Raw genomic sequence first — 24145 nt, 5'->3', positions numbered from 1 at the left:
CTTGAAGGGTACAGCTTTCTTTCTCTCTCTTAACCACGTGGCCAATTTACGTATCATCTCTAAAATTTTATACATGCCTCCAACATTTAAGTCATTAATATATTCCACAGAGAGCAAGGGACCCTGGCCTAAATGCTAAAGAAACTCACTAGAAATCTCTGTCCACTCCCAAAGAAAGCTCTAATGAAGGATCATTCACATTTGCAACATTAGCTCTGTTCTCCAGCGATAGTGGACACGAAGAAGATGTTTTCAGTAGTAGGAAAAACTGAAACCAGAGGTCACAACCTCAGATTAAAGGTACAATCCTTTAAAACAGAAATGAGCAGGGATTTCTTCAGCCAGTGATGAATCTGTGGAACTCTTTGCTGCAGAAGGCTGTGGAGGTCAGGTCATTGAGTGTTTTTAAGACAAGAGATAGGCTCTTGATTATAAGGGGATGAGGGATTATGAGGAAATAAAAGAACGGGGATGAGAAAATATCAGCCATGATTGAATGGCGGAGCAGACTCGATGGGCCAAGTGGCCTAATTCTGCTCCTATGTCTTAAGGTCCATTGATGCTGTCAGACCTGCTGATGTTTTCCAGCATTTTCTGTATTTGTTTCAGATTCCAGCATCTGCAGTATTTTGGTTTTACCCAAAAAATACATGTTGGCCATCATCCTTTCCTACCATTGAGTAAGCTTTGGATCCAATGCTCTACCTTCTCTTGAATACATTGAACACCTAATTTTCTGACAATCTCTACTGTGGGACATTATAAGAACCTTGCTAAAATCCATGTAGGCTATATTAAACGTGCTCCCCTCATCAACCCTTCTTGTTATCTTCTCAAAATTAAATCCAGTTAGTCGGACACAATCTTTCCTTAATAAATCAATGTTGACTGGACTTAATCTGTACCTTCCTAAATTATATAAACTGCCTTTTAAGAATTTTTAAAAATAATTTTCCACCACCAAGATTGGACTGACTGGCCTGTAGTCTTCCTGTTTTAGGCAATGGTAGAAATTTAGCAATCCCATGGCGCCGTATCTATAGCCAGCAAGGATTGGAAGATGATGGTTAGAGCCTCTGCAATTTCTCATACTAAATAAATTTCTTAACCCACTACCCAAATTTACAGAGAAAAAGACAGCACTCACCAAGTAATCACCTACCCACTGTCCTGTTGAATCACTCCTTGACATTTTTTCATTGAATATATGTTGCCACTGCTCCTCCTGCCACAACCATTCTAGCCCAACCTCTCACCTATCCACTGTATTTTCAGTGTACATGGATCCCCTACATTTCTTTTGATCTTCACTGTTCCTAGCTTTTCATCATTTAAAAAAAATCCAGATTTATTTTTTATTTGGAAATGGATAATCTCACAATTTAAACATTGAATTCAATCTGCTGCAATTTTGCCCACTTACATAATCTACCAATGTGTCTTTATGCTTTAATCTACACTAAATATATCAGCAGTGTTAATTGGTAAAGTTGCCTATAAAGAAAGGAAGGCTGGCATTTATGTGGCACCTGACACCTTCCCAACCTGAGGCATCCGAAAGTGTTTAAAAAACACTGAAGTACTATTGAAGTTTAGTCACTGTTGTAATGTAAAAATGCCATCACCAAGAAGCTCACCTCCTAGTTACTCACCATCCTCACTTGGAAATATATTGCTGTTCTTTCACTGTTGCTGGGTCAAAATACTGGAAACCCCTCCCTAACAGCGCTGCAACTATATCTACACCACATAGACTGCAGCAGTTCAAGAAGGCAGCTCACCGCCACCTTTCCAGGGACAATTAATGCTAGCTTATCCAACAAAGCCCACACCCATTGAATGGATAAAAAATCCTTATTTCCATAGAGCAGGCTTAATAAACAGCAGTGTGATAATGGCCAGTTTTTTTTGGACAAATAATGTCCAGGACATCAGAGAAAAAACATCTGGCTCATGAAATCTTTTACAGCCACACTAGGGAACATACAGGGCCTCTGTTTAAAGTGTAGTCTGCAAGATGGCACTCTTGACAGTGTAGCTCTGCACTAGAAAGTTATCTTTGATTTTTGTGCTCAAGTTTCTTGTGTGGGAGTTAAACCTGAGACCTTTTGACTAAGATGCAAGAATGCTGCCTACTGAGCAATACCTGACATACTCATCTCAAGGGTGACTGTCTGAAAGAAGAGCTGCAATTGTATTACATGAACTGTCAAGACTCCAAATTGACACCACCACCCTCAGTGAGACCTGCCTTCCTGGGGAGGGACAGCTGAAGAAACAAAGAAGGGATACATCTTCTACTGGAAAGGGAAGACTTGGCAATGAGCCCTATGTCCATGGGGTTGGTGTTACCATCCAGAATAGACTCTTGGATGCACTGCCATAACTGTATCAGTGAAAGGTTTAGGGCTTCATCTACAGCTCAACCCTAACCAATTTGGCACCATTGTCAGTGTTTGCCTTGACTCTTGACTCCAGTGAAAATATTAAGGAAAGTTCTAGTCTGATCTTGAAGTCCTCACTGTCACCCCAAAAGAAAAATAGATCATCCACCTGGGGATTTTAATGTCAGAATTGGCTGTGGTTCCAAGTATGAAGTGGAATCATTGAGGAAGAGCAGGATAGGAAAAGCTAATTAAAATGGCATTCTCATGCTGGCAGTATGCTCAACATGGCCTTGTTATAACAAACATCTTTGTCAGAAGGACAAATACAGAATGACATGGAAGCATCCTTGTTCAAAGCAGTGGCATCTCCTGGATTATGTCATTGCTCATGTCAAAGATCAAAGTGACATCTACATCATTTGATCCATGTGGGAGACTGATGCCTGTTGGACAGATTGTCAACGTGTTTGATCAGTGATGAACAGCCACCTAGCATCAAGACATCACAAGGTTCAAAAGCCCAAGAAGAACTCCAATCTAAAGCAGCCCAACTGAAGAGAGGAATTCCAAGCATTGTTGAAAACCAATCTGGAAAGTCTTCACATGTCCACTCAATTCCAGAATAGTGGGATCAAATAAAGTCAGATGTATTGGACTCCTTTGTCTAAACCACTGGGATTGTATATTGTTATCAGGACTGGTTTGACAAAAATGACACTCCAATCCGTGACTCCTGGAATAAAAAAATAAGCAGCCTTCATTACTTGGCAGAACAACCCAAGGTCACAATATAAGAAGGCAGCAATCTGACATTTCACAGCTGACACGAGACTAACCACAATCAGTAAGGATAGGCAACAACACTCCTCCACGATCATCCTCAACACCGGTGCCCCACAAGCCTGTGTTCTCAGTCCCCTACTATACCCCTTCTGTACCTATAACTGTGGCCAAATTCCCCTCCGTTTCAATTTTCGAGTTCGCAGACGACACCGAGGTGGGTTGGATCTCAAACAACGATGAGACAGAGTACAGGAATGAGATACAGAATCTGGTAAACTGGTGTGGCAGCAATATCTCTCCCTCAATGTCAGCAAAACGAAAGAGATTGTCATCGACTGCAGGAAACATAAAGGAGAACATGCCCCTGTCTACATCAATGGGGATGAAGTAGAAAGGGTCAACAGCTTCAAATTTTTAGGTGTCCAGATCGCCAACAACCTACCCTGGTCCCCCCATGCCGACACTATAGTTAAGAAAGCCCATCAACGCCTCTACTTTCTCAGAAGACTAAGGAAATTTGGCATGTCAGCTATGACACTCACCAACTTTTAAAGATGCACCATAGAAAGCATTCTTTCTGGTTATATCACCATGGTATGGCCCCTGCTCTGCCCAAGATGGCAAGAAACTACAAAAGATCGTGAATGTAGCCTAATCCATGACGCAAACCAGCCTCCCATCCATTGCCTCTGTCAAAACTTCACGCTGCCTCGGCAAGCAGCCAGCATAATTAAGGACCCCCTGCACCCCAGACATTCTCTCTTCCACCTTTCATCGACAAAAGTCTGAGGCCACGTACCAACTAATTCAAGAACAGCTTCTTCCCTGCTGCCATCAGACTTTTGAATGGACCTATCTCGCACTAAGTTGCTCTTTCTCTACACCCTAGTTATGACTGTAACACTTCTGCACACTTTTCTTTCCTACTCTATGAACACTCTTTTGTCTGTATAGCGCACAAGAAACAATGCTTTTCAGTATATACTAATACATGTGACAATAATAAATCAAATCAAGTAAAATGCAGAAGATAAAGGACAGGTGGTGGGAAGGGAAAGGCTGACAGATCCAACCAAATGATTCAGCATAATGTGCAAAGATTTTTGAAACCAGCAAGGCCATCTATAGATTAAAGTTAAATGGACAAAATCCCCTTTGGTCACAGAATGGTATTTCTCTTCTGAAAGATGACAATGCCATCTAGCAACACTTTAAAGAACATTTTCAACATCTCCAATTATGAGTCTACAATGGCAGCTCAAGCTATTCTCAGTATGCTTTGGTAGAATCCATGGGTGAATCAGCATTGATGGGAGACCTACCACAAGGTCTGTGGTCCCAATGCTGTCTTCAAAGCTGGTGAAAGTTTGCTCATATTCAAGACACTGCACTTGTCCTAGAAGTTTGGGAGGAAAATAACTCTCGCACAGTCTGAAACCTCCCTGCCCTGCCACTTCAGGAATGCGACAATTATAACTATCCAATAAGGGAGATAGATTCCACAGCATAATTTATCAAGATGTTTCCCTTTCGTCTGTAACACAAAATCCTGAAATGCGTTTTCTTGAATTGCCTATTCTCTCTAGCTGAGGAGCCCTTACCAAAGAGACAATGTAGCTTTAGACCTTCCAGAGGAATCTCCAAAATTGTCTTTGTTCCCAGTCAAATCCAAGAGAAACGTAACGAACAACGCCAGGGACTCTTCAGTTCACTCATCAACCTGACTAGAGCGTTTGATTCAGTAAAGTGTGAGGTTCTGTGGATTGTGCTCCAAAAATTAGAATATCCAAGAAGTTCTTCACAATCCTGCAATTCATGATTAAATGACTGCAACTGTCTTGGGGGATCTTCAGAATTCAGAGTGGGGTCACGCAAGGCTGTATGATAGTTCTCATTCCATTTACGATATTCTTGACAGCAGCTTTTCACCTATTCAAAGATCATCAACCTTCTAGTCTCAGCTTAAATGAAGATGGAAAACTCTTCAGTCACCTCAGTGCCAAAATTAATCAACATAAATTTACACTATCTATAGTTTCTGGGTGACTACAGTGTTGTTATCCACTCTGCACCAGATTTGGAAATCGCTTTTGATCTCTCCAATTCTGCATACAAGAAATTCAACCTGTCCTTGAATGCTACCAATACTAAATTAATATTATCAATGCATATCTAGTCAGCCAAATATTCCACTTCCCATATACGTTGAAGGAGTGTTTCTGAAGTATGTTGAGCGTTTCCCATACCTTGGCAGCCATTTCTTACAAAAGGTCACCATTGACAAGGCTAAGGAACACTGGATCGGCTGCATCAGCACAGCCTTCTACAAACTATGGCAGCAAGTGTTTGACAACAAAGATCTCCCCAAGTCAATGAAAGATTTTGGGCAGGATTTTCCCACCCTACTTGTCAACAGGATCTTCCCAGTCTTACTGAAGTCACTGGATTTTTGGCTGGCATCCACTGTGGAAGGACCTGCCCTGCCAGTGCCAGAAAATCCTACCCTTTTGTACAGAGCAGTTGTTGTCACCACACTTTTGTACTGCAGTGAAATCTGGATTGTGCATCAATGACACAATGAGTATCAGAGAGGTTAATCAGCAATGCCGGCATAAATGCCAATATCATCTTGAAGCCAGCTACCGAGCATTCAGACAAGACTCCTGCAAAATAAACTTTGATAGATTGAAAACAGACATCTGTCTGGGTGGCCAGAAGCCATCTACCCTACCCGGTCTGTTTTTCCCAACTCTCAAATCGTCAACATTCCAGGGGAGAGCACAGGAAATTTTTCAAAGGCACTCTAAAGCTCTCCTTGAAACAGCATTGGCAATAACTGGTAGCAAGCTCCTCCCAGTCATTCAGAATGGTGACAACCAGTCCATCAAGCTGCATTAAACTTCAAGTCCCAATGTCTTGATGAAGCAAAGTAGTGGTAGAGAAGGTAAAAAAAAGGAAGCAAATGTTGCACTCTGAATCGCACTTCCTTGTGGGAAATCCAGTCCCATGTGCCCAAAGATTTGCAGGTCATGATTTAAGCTGCTCAGTCACATCAAGACCCATAACAAAAAACACAGTACTCTGAATTGACAACATCCTTAAGTTAAAGGGCTGATGACAATATATTGCATACCCTCTGCATAATACTCGAGTTGCTGCCATGAGGGATTCAGACAAGACTCCTGCAAAATAAACTTTGATGGATTGAAAACAAATGCCTGTCCGGGTGGCCAGAAGCCATCTACCCCACCTGTATGATGTGTACACTTTCACTCGGTGTAGAAAATAGGAGATAATCACTTCCAGTGGGAATCACTTGGTTATGGTAGTAGCTGAAAGTATGTAAGAATTTGAAGCTGAAAATATTGTCTGTGGAGATATTTCTGAAAGCTTTTGGAGTCCACTTAAAAGAACCTGTACGTGACATTAACACAAATAGCTGAAATGAGTATTTACAATTCTGCACAAAAGACTAATTCTTGGACAATTGTTGATACTCTTGTTAAAAATATGAAGAAACCTTGTTTAAAATAATGGTTGCCATGACTTCAAGCCTTCGTTGAAATTTGTTCTGAAAATTACCTGACTAATGTTTTTGTCACTGAGCCAGGTTTGGGTGTGGTACAATACAGATCCTGTTCTTTGGGAGATTATTACTGTTGTGCTGATAAAAGCAGCACTAAAAGAATTGCACATATTAACTAGGATTTTGTTGTTCGATCAAAAATGCTGTTTTAATGTTAATTAAGTTTGATCTTGCATTTTTCCACATGTGATAGAAAGCGCATCATCAAGGACTGCTACAAGTTAAATCATTGAAATATGTAACTGATCAATTTTGTATTTAAAATTATGGAATTGATAATCATAGGCTTAGCTGCGCAGAGTTTTAAAGATCAGATTGGCAGTTCTGTTTTATCTAAATCTTTAATGAAGCTGGCAAATTTACAGTATAGAAGGTATGTTGCATGTGGACTTGAATTTCCAATTTATGACCGGGATTCTGGGCGGTATCCCTATTCTTGACATCACTGAATTCTGTTGCAATTTTGCTAAAGTATTGCTGATCAGAAATTTTTAAATGTAAAGCCATCAAATGCTAAAATATTTATTTTGGGGGAAGTACATACATCTGAATATAATCACCTCATCCTAAATATTATAATTAGGTTTTAGACTACTGTATCCAAATATTGTGTGTATTTTAGGTCACAAGATCTGAAACTCCTATAGTACCTCCCATAAAGAATGGGGGAAGTTCACAAGCTATGACGTGTTCCCATTGTGTAAAGTTTCCAGAGACTTGTATTTAAATTATACGGTAGAACATTTAATAGGTGTGTGCACATTTTGTCGAGGCAAGTATGGTAACTGCAAGGAACTAATGATTCAAGAATATGCAGCTGATTCTATACTTCTGTATAATGACTCAGAGAGTGAGTATATGTTCTGGTTACCGATCTGTGATTGAAGTTGGATTACTTTCTTTTAATTTCTTTCTCAAAAGAAAATTGAAAACTTGCTTCTCTCAAGATCTAATCTTGAGAGATCATACCTGCACAGAGCTGGAATGCTTCGTTTCATTGCAAGTTGAATCATTGCTATTTTTAAATCTTGTATGAGACTGGTTATGTTGAGAAATGTGGTGGAAGCCTCATTCCCAATGCACTAAGCAGGTTCCTAAGTAAAACAGTTCTTGCTTGTAAAACAGATCATGAACTGTGACAGCTTTAGGTGCGGCAATAAAAAGTCACTTTTTTTTGAATTCACACGTTAACATGACAGCACACAATCCTGATTGGAAATTTGCAAGCAGATTTATAGGAAGCATTTGACTCCTGGATATTTTATCATCTTGAGTGTATGATAGAACTTGGCACACATTCAAGAAACTGGTCATGCCAGTGTAATGGCTGAATGTGTATTACATTGAGGTTTTTTTTTTAGCATCACTTCATTTTATTGAGCTTAATTTTATTGGTACGTTCACTTGCTGTCCAAAGAGAAATAAGGAAAAGAACGAGTTAAATTATGGACGTTGAGAGTTTTTGATGTTGGATAATTGGTCACTTCTCCACTGATTTTGCACTCTTTGACTGCACCAAACATTCCTATGTCAGGTACAGGAAAAAGGGCAAAGTAAAACTCCCTTCACTTACCTCACCTTCTCCACCAACATGGCAATTCCATTTTACAGATCAGCTCTCACTTTTGAGTGACATGGCCAATTAGTGATGTATGTATGTATTCTGTGTCACTGGTTGGTTATGTCATTGAAAAGCCCATTCAGGAGCGCGTTTTCATACAAAGAGCAGTAGAAATCTAGCTCGCTCTCTCGCACGCTCTAAAGACTGTTGATACTTTGGGATCAATTGGATCTTTCAGGACTGAGATGGGGAGATTTTTGTTACATAAGGGTATTGAGGGATAAGGAATAAAAGTTGGCAAATGGAGTGGAGCTGCAAATGATCCATGATCTAATTGAATGGCGTAACAGGCTCGAGGGACAGAATGACCTACTCCAGTTTCTAATGTTTCGATGTGAATTCTGGATGAAATGGGATTGATGGACTGAATGGCCTTTTTTTTGCCCTAGCAGTTATGTTCTTAACTTTCAGCTGTAAGAGGGTGCATGTAAATGGACTTGGAAAACCCAATATTTACTTCATAAACTTTGGTTAAACATTGGATTGATTGATCCTGATTTTATTAAATTTTATATTTTATTGATTAAAATAATTGCTTGACTTTTTTCATCTATTTAATACTTAGAGCAAAAAAATCTACTTGTCCCACTTTGGTGACAAAATGCATAATTAATGCCTTTAATTAAAGTATAGAAAGGTTGAATTGCTACAAGAAAATATAGATTTAAGTATAAAATATGGCTAGAAGAGGAAGACCTCTGAATCCAAATTTAGCATCTGAGATTTCCTATTCACAGTTTTATACAATATTCTTAATCTGAAACTTTCCATCTGTCGCTTGAGCATCACAATTCAGTCGATAAGTAAACAGGCACTGTAGACTCAGTATAACTTTAAGCAAACAAATGATGAACTGCATGGGTGTTTGCCTAGATATACGTTGCATTATTTCCTGGTTAAAGTTTGCTGTTAAGTTGTACTAAGTGCTGTTCTGCTAGGAGAATCCTTTCTCTTATGTTTTCTTTCAGGGAAAAATAGGATAATTGTTTGAAGAAATGAAAAAACCACGACTATGGGGATAAATTGGGAAGGTGGAATTAATTTTGAATTGTTTTAGCAAAGAACTGGCACAGATGAAGTGGACCATGTGGTCTCTCCCTGACTTGGAAATATTTTGCCGTTCCTTCACTGTCAATAGGTTAAAATTCTGGAGCTCCTTCCCTAACAGCACCGTAGGCGTACCCACACTCCATGGACTGCAGTGTTTCAAGAAAGCAGCTCACCACTACTTTCTCAGGGGCGAGTAGGGATGGTTGATTAATGCTGGCCTAGCCAGCACCGCCCACATCCTGTAAAATAATTTTTAAATCATGTTGCTTCTTGTTTCTTGTTTCCTACAGTGCCCCTTTCTGGCATTATACTAGATGGAACAGTTACTCCTTTAATTTTAAGGAGGTGAGGTTGAGAAACTTGCAAAGGAATGTGAATTCACACTTGCAGTTGCTGAAGGTATATAATGTTTTGGTCAGTCTCTACCTTTGGTGCTGTATTCAGTTCTGGTCATCAAGGCTCAGGAAAAATAGCCAAATGTAAGACAGCAATATACAGAACTGATCTCGAGTGTCAGAGGGATTATGAGAATTTATTAGATATTTGTTAATACGAATACTCTGATGCCAATTACCTTCTTTCACTAATGTGGGAATGGTGCACTTGTAGACAGAAATGTGCACATGTTGCTGCCCACCATATTGGAAGCTTATTAGACCATTCATAAGAACATAAGAAATAGGAGCAGGAGTAGGCCATCTAGCCCTTCGAGCCTGCCCCGCCATTCAATAAGATCATGGCTGATCTGTCGTGGCTCAGTTCCACATTCCCGCCCTCTCCCCGTAACCCTTAATCCCCTTGCCTATCAAAAACCCATCAACCCACGTCTTAAATATATTTAGCGAGGCAGCCTCCACCTTTAATTTAGGGACAATTTATTACTGCCAATCAGCCTAATAGCACATCTTTGGGGTGTGGGAGGAAACCGGAGCACCCGGAGAAAACCCACGCAAGCACGGGGAGAATGCGCAAACTCCCACAGACACCGGCCCAAATCCATGTGTCTGCACAGCAATCAGTGATAGTCACTGAGCTGTCGTCTTGCCCAGCATCTGGTCCAGTTTAGGCACACACTAACGACATGAAGCACTAGGCCAATCTCGAACAACCAAGAGCAGCTCCAGTATGACCCATCGCGTGTATGACCCTCGTTGGACACAAGGCAGACTGACTTAAAACCTGTGAATGAAAAGAGAAAAAACATTATTATCATACCATATCCATTTACCTTACCAGGGACGTCCCAATGCTAATGAACCTTATTTAAAACAATCTCCTATATCCACCCATCTCCAACCTACTCATGTGCTTGTCTAAGTTACTCTTAAACAACTCCAGCGTGCCTGCTTCCACCACCTTACTTGGCACAGCATTCCATACCCCCACTACCCTCTTTGTGAAAAACCTCCCTCTAATATCCATGTTATACCTCTCCCCCCTCACCTTAAGCCCGTGGCCCCTCGTACTGTGTATCTCTAACATAGGAAATAGCTTATCTCTGTTTACTCTATCTATACCCTTCATAATCTTATATACCTCTATTAGATCTCCCCTCAGTCGCCGTCTTTCAAGGGAAAACAGCCCCAATTTCTTCAATCTTTCCTCATACCTCAGTCTTCCATACCAGGCAACATCCTGGTAAACCTCCTCTGCACTCTCTCCAGGGTCTCCACGTCCTTCCGGTAGTAAGGTGACCAGAACTGGACGCAGTACTCCAAATGCGGCCTAACCAACATTCTGTACAACTGCAACATTAGACTCCAGCTCTTATATTCTATACCCCTTCCTATAAAGGCTAACATACCATAGGCTTTCTTCACAACCTTCTCCACTTGCACTGCCACCTTCAAAGACTTGTGCACTTGCACCCCCAGGTCTCGCTGCGATTCTATACTCCTTATGGGCTTACCCTTTACCATATAACTCCTCCCTACATTATTCCTGCCAAAATGCATCACCTCACATTTATCCGGATTAAACTCCATTTGCCATATATCTGCCCAATCAACCAGCCTATCAATATTTTGATGGTCAAAAGAATTTTTTCTTTCATCTATTTAATACTTGGTGCAAAAAAACTCCTTGTCCCACTTGGGTGACAAAATGCATAATTAATGCCACTAATTAATGTACAGATAGGTTAAATTGCTACAAGAAAATATAGATTTAAGTATAAAATATGGCTAGAAGAGGAAGACCTCTGAATCCAAATTTAGCGTTGGAGATTTCCTATTCACAGTTTTATACAATATTCTTAATCTGAAACTTTCCATTTGTCGCTTGAGCACCACAATTCAGTTGATAAGTAAATAGGCACTGTAGACTCAGTATAATTTTAAGCAAGCAAATGTTGAACTGCATGGGTGTTCACTTAAATACACTGGTAAGATCCTGATTCCCCAATGCTACATTCCACTCTATCATTGCAACCTCCTTTTAACTATATGCCCCTTCACCATTGCCTCAATCCTTCAAGTCTAGCCCTTTATCCAAAGTGGAGGAATCATTAGCTGCCTTGTTCCTACTTATCTTTGTAATCTCCTTCATTTCTGCGCTTCCTGCCTCACCTTTCAAAGCCTTATCAAAACTCTTTCATTCAGTGAGAATTTCTGTCCATTCCTATCTCTCTCACTATGTCTGCTGTTTCATTCATTTTACAATTTTTTATCTTCCCTTCCTGCTTTCTAAGATTTCTTGGGATGGCTGCTGAATAGAGCATAGGCAATAGTTTACACATTAAAGGCCTGATATATGCACAGGTTGTTGCTAACTCCATCATGGGAGGGTTCAGTCTTAAGTCACTGTTAATTCACCTGATGATAGTAGCAAGTCCACTCTGCTATTTGCTCAGTTTTCCTTTAGGACATGTCAGATATGACTCAGCGGACAGCACTCTTGTCTCAGAAGGTTTAAGTCCCACTCCAGAAACGAGCATCAAAATCCAGGCTGATGTCCCCAATGCTGTACTGCAGCACTGTTTGAGGTGCCATTTAAACTGAGGCTTTATCTCAGAATCTATTACTCTGCTTTGAGGAAGAACAGAGGAGTTATCCTCGATGTCTTGGCCAATATTTATCCTTCAATCAATATGACTAAAACAGATTATCTGATTATTTTCATATTACTGTTATTGGGAACTTGCTGTCCACAAATTGGCTTCTGCATTTCCGTCATTACAACAGCCTCTATGGTGACACAGTACTTAGCACTGCTGCATCGCAGCACCTGCACCTGGGTAGCTCTGTAAACTTTGCATGTTCTCTCCATTTCTGCATGGGTTTCCTCCCGGTGCTCTGGTTTCCTCCCACAGTCCAAAGATGTGCAGGTTAGGTGGATTGGCCATGCTATATTGCCCCTTAGTGTCCAAAGATGTGCAGGTTAGATGGCATAACTATGGTAAATGTGCAGGGGTAAATCATGTAATGGCCTCAAAATATTGTGAGAGGCCCAAAACAAGATTTGCATTAGCGAGATTTAAGACCACGATTTTCCTGGGCCCTTGCTGATGATATGCCCAGAAAGGTGGTGTTGAATTTGAATGTATTATAAAATATTAGCAAAGTTAAAGTTGAATCTTCCCACCCAACAGGCATGGTGTCATGTGGGTGCAAATTACTACTGCGTTTTAAAACAGGAACTAGATGTCATTACCTCTGAGTGGAAAAAAGGAAGTGAGCAGCCTTATTCACCTAGCACCAGGGAGTCCAAGCCCGCTATCCAGCTCGGGGTTTGGGGGATGTGAGTGTCTGTGGTCCTGAAGCCTGCTGCCTGCGATGTTCCTGCCTCCGTCTGATGTTCATCAGAGCTGTGTGGTGCTCACCAGATCATGATCCAGAAACCTGCATGATAGTTTGCCCACTGAGGTGTGTGTCTCTGCAATGGTGGATGGTACAGGTGATAGCTGTAACGCTTTATCAATGTCCTCTTCCGAGATCTCCACGGTGGTTGAGGTTGGGTGGGCCAGGCTCATTGGTTGGTGTTCCTGCCAGGCAAGCGATGTGGTTTTAATCCATGGCCTGGTCAAGAGTTGGGTCATTTGGATGAACGTGCAGTGATCCCTCACTTTTGCAAATCGACCTCACTCTCCACGCAGGCCTGCTCCTGCTGTTCCCCTCATACAGAGTCAGGATCCTCGACTCAGGAATTCCACCACTCATTTTCTGTCTTGTTCAGCAGTTGAGGGCAATTTTCACCTGCAGGAACACAAAAGGGGTTAATATGAGCTGGGCGCCTACTGGGTCAGAGGTCGATGACACCTGGCTTGTGAGGGCACCACGCCTAAGCATAGTGGGGGATTGTTATGGCTTGAGGATGCTGGTGGGAAGTCGGGTGCCAGGGCACTGGTAATTTTCTGGGGGGGCGGGGGGGCGGTGACAGAATGGTGGAGTGCCAAGAGGAGACTTGGTACACCTGCTGATCAGAGTACGTCCTTCACCCTTTTTCTACATTGGACACCTTGGTCAGGCTACTGGTACTGACCAGTGCTGCCACAGTCTCCCAGGCGGGATTCACAATCTTGCTGGAGGGCCTCCTTAGACCTGAGGGTGTATTGTAGCCCGCCTTTCTTCTCAGCATCCAGCAAATGGCTGAGGGTCCTCTCCATGAATTGAGTAGCTGGTTTCCTCGCTGCCATCTTCCTGGCTTGAATCAGATCAAGTGCTGTGGAGCTGTTTAATTGCAACACTCTCTTCGTTGAAGTGCTCAGATGACCCTCAGGATGGGAAAATCAGACGCTCTGCATGTCAGGTGCAGTGTTTTACATGGGAGAAAATTTCAAAGTGCCTAAAGGTCACAATCTAGATTACGCCACAGGAGCTGGCGTGAATCGTACTGATTTTCTCACCAAAAGTGAGTGTTGTTTTTTGGGAAAATTCTGCCCAGGTGTTGGGGTACATCTGGATCACCTTATAGCAATTGGAAACACTGAGACTAGCAACTAGATTGCATGCTAGGTGTTGAATCTTTCTACCTGTCGTTCATCAAGCCAATGTCTGTTTTCTTGTCTGTTGTAGGTAAAATGTTAGAATCCGTCATCAAGGAGGAAATAGCGAGGCATCTTGAGGGGAATTGCTTGATAGAGCAGACGCAGCACGGTTTCGTTAAGGGGAAGTCGTGTCTGACGAATTTACTGGAGTTCTATGAGGATGTGTCTAGGGCGGTGGATAGAGGAGAGCCGGTGGATGTGGTCTTTCTTGATTTTCAGAAGGCGTTTGACAAGGTACCTCACAAGAGGTAATTGCAGAAGGTCAGGGGACATGGAGTTGGGGGTAGGGTGTTAGCGTGGATAGAGGATTGGTTGTCAAATAGGAGGCAGAGACTGGGGGTCAATGGGTGCTATTCGGATTGGCGGTTGGTGACTTGTGGAGTGCCTCAGGGGTCGGTGCTGGGGCCTCAGCTATTTACCATTTATATAGATGATCTGGAGGAGGGAACCGAGTGTATGGTGTCGAAATTTGCTGATGACACCAAGATTGGTGGAAAGGCAAATTGTGCGGAGGGTGTGGAGAGTCTGCAGAAGGATCTAGATAGGCTGGGCGAATGGGCCAGGAACTGGCAAATGGAATTTAATGTTGGCAAGTGCGAGGTGGTCCACTTTGGTAGGAATAATGGTAGGAAGGATTATTGCTTACGTGGAGAAAAACTGCAGCAGGCGACGGTGCAGAGGGACCTCGGGGTCCTTGTGCATGAGTCGCAAAAACCCAGCTTGCAGGTGCAGCAGGTGGTCAGGAAGGCGAATGGGATGCTGGCCTTCATCGCGAGGGGGATTGAATATAAAAGTAGGGAGGTCTTGCTGCGGCTGTATAGGGCATTGGTGAGGCCGCAGCTGGAGTACTGTGTGCAGTTTTGGGCGCCGTACTTACGCAAGGATATTTTGGCCTTGGAGGGAGTGCAGAGGAGGTTTACTAGGCTGATGCCGGAGTTGAGGGGGTTGAGCTATGAGGAGACGCTGAATAAACTAGGCTTGTACTCGTTAGAGTTTAGAAGAATGAGGGGAGATCTCATTGAGACGTACAAGATGATGAATGGGATGGATAGGATAGAGATGGAAAGACTCTTCCCGCTCAGAAAGGACAGTAGGACTAGGGGGCACAGCCTCAAGATAAAGGGGGGGGGGGGGGCGGTTTAGAACGGAGTTGAGGAAGAACTTCTTCACTCAAAGAGTGGTAAATCTCTGGAATTCTCTGCCTGTTGAAGTGGTGGAGGCTACCTCGCTAAATATTTTTAAGATGCGGGTTGATGGGTTTTTGATAGGCAAGGGGATTAAGGGTTATGGGGAGAGGGCGGGAATGTGGAACTGAGCCACGACAGATCAGCCATGATCTTATTGAATGGCGGGGCAGGCTCGAGGGGCCAGATGGCCTACTCCTGCTCCTATTTCTTATGTTCTTATGTTCTTCTGCATTCTTGTATTAGAGCTTGAAAAGGCCCATTTGCACAAGTTTATAATTAATGAAATCGCCCTGCAATTAATCATAGCGCATTGAATTTGTAGACGTTAGAATAAATAACCCCACAGAAGGTGTGTCATAACCTGTTGCTGTGTCAGCATCCTGATAGATGGTGGTACAGTTAAATCAGCACTTTGTTCAACTGTTGTAGGACCAGTAGAGCCTCCTTTTGTATCCTTGGTCCTATTTAATCTCCATAAAACATATCTGCTCTTGTAGCCACAGCGTTAACAAGGCTTGTCCAGTTCAATTTATAGTCAAAGGTAATGCCAGGATATTGATAGTGAGGGATTCAGTGATAATAATGCCATTGAATGTTAAGGGGCGATGATTAGATCTCTCCTGCTGGGGATGGTCATTGCCAGTACTTAATTGGCAAGTAACACTTATTAGCCCAAGCCTGGATGTTGGCCTAATCTTGCTGAATGTGGGCACGGACTACTTCTTGAATGGTGCTGAATATTGTGCAATAGTCAGTGAACATCACTACATCTCATCTTACAATGGAAGGAAAGTCACTGAAGCAGCTAAAGGTGGTGGAGCCCAGTACATGACCCTGAGGAACTGCTGCAACAATCTCTTGGAGTTGAAATTATTGACCTCCAGCAACCACAACCACCTTTTATTAGGTATGACTTCAACCAGTGGAAGTTTTCCCCTTAATTTACATCTACTTCAGTTTTACTGGGGCTCCTTGATGCCACACTCAAGTCAAATTCTGCCTTGCGGTCAAGGGCAGTCACTCTCATCTCAACTTTAGAATTCATCTCTTTTGATGATGTTTGGACCAAGACTATGAGTTCAGGAGCTGAGTGGCCCTGATGGAAGCCAAATTGAATGCCAGTGAGCAGGTTATTGCTGAGTAAGTGCCACTTGATAACATTCTCATTGACTCCTTCTATCACTTTGATGATGGGGCATAGATTGATGAAGCAGTAATTAGCCAGGTTGGGTTTGGCCTGCATTTTGTGGACAGCAGTTGGATACAGGAATGATTACTGCACTAAAACTAGGAGCTGCATTGCTTGCTGAGTGTTGAATCAGATTGCTTGCAGTGTGCTTCTGTTGATATCTTGTCAGTACTTGCTGTCGAAACTTATACGTTGAAATGCCCACTTGCACAAAGCACCAGAGGTGCTGCCCTAAAACTGCAAGAAGTTGATGAGTTTCATGAAACAAGGGAGGGGAAAAGGGATGAGTAAAAATTATTTTAAGCCAAACTAATAACCAAAGGCTGAATGACATAGGTTGAGACAAACTCTACAACTTTTAACTAGAAATCTATCCTATCTTAGTTTAGCAGTTTTGTTTGTAACTTTGGAGTGTATTGTGGTTCAATTAGAAAATATAAGGATGGTGTATTGGTGCTGAACAGACAGAAAATAGCACTACTTTAAAAATCTAGATCGTTATAATTTTTTTTCCTCCTGTAAACCACAGTGGAATTTGTGGTCTGATTAGTCAGTCATTTTAAGGTTTTCTGAGTAGCTTGAGACACAATGGAATAATAAATTAAAATGGAGATCCTCTAGTCTTTTATTTTCTGTGAAGTGATCTATCTCCACATACCTAGTTCTGTGTTAAATTGAATTCCACACGTTGTGCTGCAGGACAAACATATTGCTACATTGACAAAGGGTAATCTAGACTCAACATCAGCTCTTCTCTCTCCTTACAGATGCTGCCAGACCTGCTGAGATTTTCCAGCATTTTCCCTTTTGGTGCTACAATCCCAGTTGATTGATGCCCTCATACTTGTTATCCTGGCTTATAGAATGTTTAGTCATTTAGGTGGCACACCAGCAGATGAGTGGCTGTCACATAATTATGCTGCAGCATAAGTGAGCATTCTTAACATTTCGTTAAAAATGCGAAACAGCTCGTACCTGAATATGAATGTGATGACAGCAAGATTCTGCAATCTGTTGAAAAGCATCCAGTCATTCTTTTTATGGAATCCGTGCATTGCAGAAGGAGCACATTCGGTCCATTGAGTCTGCACCAACACTCCAACGGAGCATTTTGCTCGACTAATCCTCCATAACCTACACATCCAGAGGCAATTTAGCATGACCACTTCACGTAACCTGCACATCTTTGGACTGTGGGAGGAAACTGGAGCACCTGGAGGAAACCCATGCAGATGCAGAGAGAATGTGCAAACTCCAGACACACACACAGTCATGCAAGCCAGAATCAAACCCGGGTTCCTGGCACTGTGAGGCAGCTATCATGCCAGCTTGTATTGGGGTATTGTAGGTCCAGAGCACTGGTTTGAATTATTGTAAGCCATGACCGTGGTCTACTATTTCAATAAAGCATTGTTGTACCAAAAGACTGGCCTTGATGAGGTTATTACAGTGCTAATCCGGATTGCACCTGGCCGAGCAATCAGTGTAGAAGTTTTACCACCTTAGTGAAATAATGCTGAAATAATGATTTTACAATTGACTACTTTCTCCTATTGCCCAGCTTTGTACTGTTCCCAGACCAGGGCATGGGCAAGTGTTCTGCATTCTGACCTTTGCTAACCCTAATTCTTTAGCCACTGAGTTGATTGGTGATCTCTAACTCACTTTTCTTTCCCAGAAGAGATGTGCCTGGCTAGGAATCAGTGTCTCTCCTGGCAGCACAACCATGATCAGGAATGTATAAAGAAGAAGCTATGTCTTTAGTTTTTTTAATGGACATGATTTTGCACTTTTAGCAATCTTGACTATTTCAGGACATTTGATTGCCTAACAGTTAGGAGCTGCATTAGACAATAAATATTGAGAGTTGAACTTATTGAGAGTCCACGGTTGGTAAGTGGGAGGCTTTTAAGGGCAAACTGAAAATGTTGCAGGAAAGGCATGTGCCAGTAAAGAGGAAGGATGGGAAAGGCAGGATTAGAGAGCCGTGGATTACAGGGGGTATTGAAGACTCGGTCAGGAAGAAGAGGGAGGCATATGTTAGGTCGAAACAACTGGGAACGGAGAGTGCACTGGAGGAATATAGACAGAGTAGGAGGGAGCTAAAAAGGGGAGCTAGAAGGGTGAAAAGAGGGCATGAAATAGCTTTGGCTGATAGGATTAAGGAAAATCCGAAAGCATTTTACTCTTATATTAGGAGCAAGAGAGTGGTTAGAGGGAAAATTGGTCCTCTTAGGGACAAAGGAGGGGAGCTATGTATCGAGACTGAGGGAATGGGGGAGATCCTGAATGAATACTTTGCGTCGGTATTCACGAAGGAGAGGGGTTTGGTGTCGTGTAGTGTCTTGGAGGGAGCTTTAGATCAGTGGAAGGAAATATCCATTATGAGGGAGGAAGTGCTAAAGTTTTTAGGTAGCATAAAAATGGATAAAGCTCCAGGGCCTGATGGTATTTGTCCCAGGCTGCTTAGGGAGGTGAAAGATGAAATTGCTGGGCCTCTGACGCAAATCTTTGTCTCTTCTTTGGACACAGGTGAGGTCCCAGAAGACTGGAGGGTAGCTAATGTGGTACCGCTATTTAAAAAGGGTAGTAGGGATAACCCTGGTAATTATAGACCAGTGAGTTTGACATCGGTGGTAGGAAAATTATTGGAAAAAATTCTTAGGGATAGGATGTATGAGCATTTGGAGCGTTGCGATCTGATTAGGGATACGCAACATGGCTTTGTTCGGGGGAGGTCTTGCCTTACAAATCTGGTAGAATTTTTTGAGGAGGTGACAAAAACGGTTGACGATGGGCGAGCTGTTGATGCCATCTATATGGATTTCAGTAAGGCATTTGACAAAGTCCCTCACAGTAGGCTGGTAGAAAAGGTTAAGGCACATGGGATACAAGGACAGGTAGCTAGGTGGATCGAAAACTGGCTGGGCAATAGGAGACAGAGAGTAGTTGTCGAGGGGACCTTTTCTGGCTGGAGGCCAGTCAGCAGTGGTGTGCCATAGGGCTCAGTACTGGGACCTCTCCTCTTCGTAGTATATATAAACGACTTGGAAGAGGGCGTATGTGGTGTGATCAGCAAGTTTGCAGATGACACCAAGACGGCAGGATTGGCAGATACCGAGGAGGACTGTCAGGTGACACAGCAGGATATAGATAGGTTGGTATATTGGGCAGATAGATGGCAGATGGAATTTAATCCTGACAAATGCGAGGTGATGCATTTTGGAAGGAATAATGCAGGGAGGAGTTATGTGATAAAAGGTAGACCGATTAAGAGTATAGAGATACAGAGGGACCTGGGAGTGCAGGTGCACAAGTCTCTGAAGGTGTCGACACAAGTAGAGAAGGTTGTAAAGAAAGCTTATGGAATGCTAGCCTTTATAGGAAGGGGTATAGAGTATAAGAGCTGCCATCTAATGCTTCAGTTGTACAGAACGTTGGTTAGACCGCATTTGGAGTACTGCGTCCAGTTCTGGTCACCTTACTACCGGAAGGACGTGGAGACCCTGGAGAGGGTGCAGAGGAGGTTTACCAGGATGTTGCCTGGCATGGAAGGACTGAGTTACGAGGAAAGGTTGGAGAAACTGGGGCTCTTCTCCTTAGAAAGACGGAGATTAAGGGGGGGATATGATAGAGGTATATAAAATACTGAAGGGAATAGATAGAGTCAACAGTGGTAGGCTTTTCCCTAGATTGGGGACAATTACGAGAGGTCACGATCTAAGGGTGAGGGGGGAGAAGTATAATTTGGATATGAGAGGAAGGTTTTTCACGCAGAGGGTCATGGGAATATGGAACGCGCTACCGAGTAGGGTGGTGGAGGCAGGCACGTTGGACTTGTTTTAAGGTTTACTTAGATAGACACATGAGCGAAACAAGGATGGAGGGTTATAGTAGAGGGTATTAAATAGGGTCAGAGCCTCGGGACAACACCGGAAATGTAGTATTACATGTTAACGTTTTGTCTTTTTATTCCACAGGGTCGGTCCACCTTGTTGTCAAACGAGGGGCATGCACACGGTGGGTCGTGCGTGGGCTGCTCTTGGAGGTTCCGGGAGTGGCCTAGTACGTCGTGTCGTTGTGTGTGCTTAATCCTGGACCAGCAGACGGGCACTGCAACAGCTCAGTGACTATCACTGCTAGCTGTGCAGATACATGGATTTGGGCGTGTGTCTGTGGGAGTTTGCGCATTCTCCCTGTGGTTGCGTGGGTTTCCTCCGGGCGCTCCGGTTTCCTCCCACACCCCAAAGATGTGCTCTTAGGCTGATTGGTGTACCAAATTGACACTATTCTCCCCTGAATCTGGCTACATTAGGGGTTCCACTCACATACACACAGGGCAGGGTAGGTGTAGGAAGATGCGGCGGCGTGGGCTCATTGGGCCAAAGGGCCTGTTTCCTATGCTGGGTTGTTCTTTGTTCTTTGTTAATGGGGCACAGAGCCAATGACAGCTAAGTCAGAATGTTTGAGTTCAGTATGTGCTAAGTCTGTATTAGAAGCTGCACTGAAAATTAAAGATGCTGCAATTGCCCTTGGTGTCCCCTACTTAGGGAGAAAAATCATCAGTCGTCATAGATGGATGTGGATGGATTTGTATTTTGATTTATTTTCCTCCTAAAATTTGACAGCAAATATCCTTTTTGTTTCAACAGTGTGCTGCCAGTACAGTGACTCTCCCAGAAACACTGCTCTTTGTATCCACGCTCGATGGGAACCTACATGCTGTCAGTAAACGGACTGGGGAAATCAAATGGACCTTGAAGGAAGGTAAGACAAAAACAATTTGCCAATGAGAGTTTTCTGCATAGATAACAAAAGAAAATCTCCAATGTGTTGAGGATAACTTACTGAGTTTAACTAGGATATAACTAATTGATGGCAATCTTTCTTCACTGCTATCCTGCTTCCTAAAGCTGTCAACCCAATACGATGCCAGGACTTTAAGAGAAATACTAGACTTAGCAAACCTGCCTGCAATTCAGGGTTAAAGATATTTGCAGTGAGACTGCTTTTTCAAGTTGGAGTTAGGCTATATGTTTGGGTAGTATAGTGAGAGCAAACAAACAATTGGTAGTGTGTAATGATATGATGCAGAATTAACATTTGAATTTTCCCTGTACTGAAGCATTGGAATAGATAATCCAGATTGCACCTTGTGGGTCTAGGCCAGCACAAGCTAAAAGCTGGCTATCAAAGAACAATGCAGCACAGAAACAGGCCATTCAGCCCACCAAGCCTGTGCTAACACGCAGTTTCTATCCCTCTCTTCGCCTCCTATTCATGTGTCTATCAAGGTGCACATTGAACTTTCACTCGACTCATTGGCCTAATAGCTACTGCAAGAAAACTTATTATTTGCACTTGGTGACAACACTACTGAAGAAACTAATGTTAGTGAAGGTACTGTGGGTTTCACTCAGGCTTTGCTGTAGTATATGATTTCTTTGCTGGCTGTAAATAATCTTCCAGCTGCTGCAATGACCACAATTCTCGTGATCTTTCGATTCAGAATATTCTTAATTATAGAATAGGAAACATGCAGGTGTATTAATAACATATGGATTTTTTTTCTCCATTCGTTCCGCACCCAACGAGTCTCCAATCTCGTTTGAGCCATGTGAAGAAGGTGGTGAAGTCATTCCTTTTAAAGCAGGCAAATTTAAGACTAGGTAAGGCATTATGCTGCCTTTCATGTGGGTTGCAATGCCTTGACTGAGGACTGGTGTGGTGCTAGAAACAACATGACAAAGCAAACCTAATCAAAACCCCCTCTAGATAACAGTGCAAACATGACAAGTTTTAAATAATTAGAAAATATTTAATTGAAATAATCAGTAGTCAGTCATCATTGGTGCGAACTGACATGAAGTGGTTTCTCTGTTCAGATGGCCTGTGAGTTCTACACATTAACTGCAGTATCGTTAGTATCTGAGTATGTGGAATCATAGAATCTTTATATAAGATTATGACAAATTATGTTAGATAAAGTCAACAAAGTAAAGCCATTCATTCCCAATAGGTAATCATACAAGTACTAAAGGGCACTTACTTAAGGTTTTGGACAAGGGATCCAGGAGAATATAAAAAAGAGCTTTTTTCTTACCAGCAAATAATAATGACCTGGAACTAACAGCCTTTGAGGGTGATAGAAGCAGAGACGATCAATGATTTCAAAACAAGGTTGGATAGACACTTGAAAGAAATAACTTTTCAATGCTGAAAGTATAGAATGGGGGAATGGGGCAGACTGGGATGGTCTTCAGAAAACCAGCATGGACATGATGAACTGAATGGCCGCCTCCTCTGCCATAATAAGTCTATTTCAACAACTTGGTAATCCAGTGCTGTAACACGTTTGGTGCGAGTGCAAATTCTCTATCTTATCGAGTCAATTATCCCAAAAGATTGAAAGAAAAATCCCTGGACTGCTTGAATAGATATAAAGTGGCTGCAAGTTTCAGCTAAGTTTTCAGTATGAGGTAGGAGAATGGTTCTGTATTAAGCACTGTTACTTTTCTCAAACAGTATTGATTTGTGTCCATAATTTATTTTTCAGATCCAATCATTCAGGTTCCAGTCTACCTAGCTGAGTAAGTTTCTGTCATCATTTCTATTCTGAAAATTTCTGCAGAATTCAGGCTTGAAGTGTTATGCTATGAAAACAACTGACTCACCTGATGAAGAGGCAGTGCTTCGAAAGCTTGTGCTACCAAAATTACCTGTTGGACTTTAACCTGGTGTTGTGAGACTACTTACTGTGAAAACATCAATTATTGACTTTGTGCATGATGGAAAGTTTCGTGCCTTGCATATAAGTATTGGGTGTGGGGAATTGTTGAGTGTTTGCAAAGAGCCATGCCGATGGGTTAAGTATGAAATTTGAGTCAATCAAAAATACATTAGGCATTCAAACACACATTTAATTTTACGATCAAAAATCCTCATTCACTAGGAAAAGGAGACCACTCATACCTCAAAAATATATCAATCGGCTTTTGGTCACAATGATAGTTATCTGCCCCTCCTGCCAATTTAAGGATTACTCATATTTGACCTTTGAATCCCTTGACCTTTCCCCTTGTCCCAGCCTTTCTATAGAAGTCCTTTTTGGTCTCCCTGCCCTCATTCAGGGACCCTGTTTCTCATTGGTGTCAAATTTGTTTTTGCTTTGTCCCTGCAGTTTTTGTAGACCTTTAGACCATTAGTGTTTCTAGGTCCATTCATGGCCTTTCTATGGTGATACATATGTGTGATTTTCCCCAGTCCCCAATAATGAACCACTGTTTGTCCTTTTGTGGTGACTTTTGCCCCCACCTCAAAATGTGAGAACACGATGGATGATGGACTTGGCTTACAGG

General features: G+C 42.4%; 1 protein-coding gene across 3 annotated transcripts in view; it reads left to right on the top strand.

The window, feature by feature from the left end:
• Positions 1-24145, top strand: part of ern2 (endoplasmic reticulum to nucleus signaling 2) — a 77248-nt gene that overhangs the window by 13144 nt on the left and 39959 nt on the right. For 2 of the 3 annotated variants that reach the window (XM_080206561.1, XM_080206562.1), the window contains exons 2-3: positions 21440-21554; positions 23344-23377. In XM_080206561.1, the coding sequence (XP_080062687.1) occupies positions 21440-21554; positions 23344-23377 (149 nt within the window). Of the gene's footprint in view, positions 1-7503; positions 7607-9717; positions 9827-21439; positions 21555-23343; positions 23378-24145 lie in introns of those variants that run through there. The other variant, XM_080206563.1, reaches the window with a different exon arrangement.

Source organism: Carcharhinus amblyrhynchos, chromosome 18 (genome assembly GCF_965287045.1).
Source record: "Carcharhinus amblyrhynchos chromosome 18, sCarAmb.v2.hapA, whole genome shotgun sequence".
NCBI lineage: Eukaryota > Metazoa > Chordata > Chondrichthyes > Carcharhiniformes > Carcharhinidae > Carcharhinus > Carcharhinus amblyrhynchos.
Note: the sequence above shows the minus strand (reverse complement) of the source record. Positions and strands in the feature narration are given on the sequence as shown.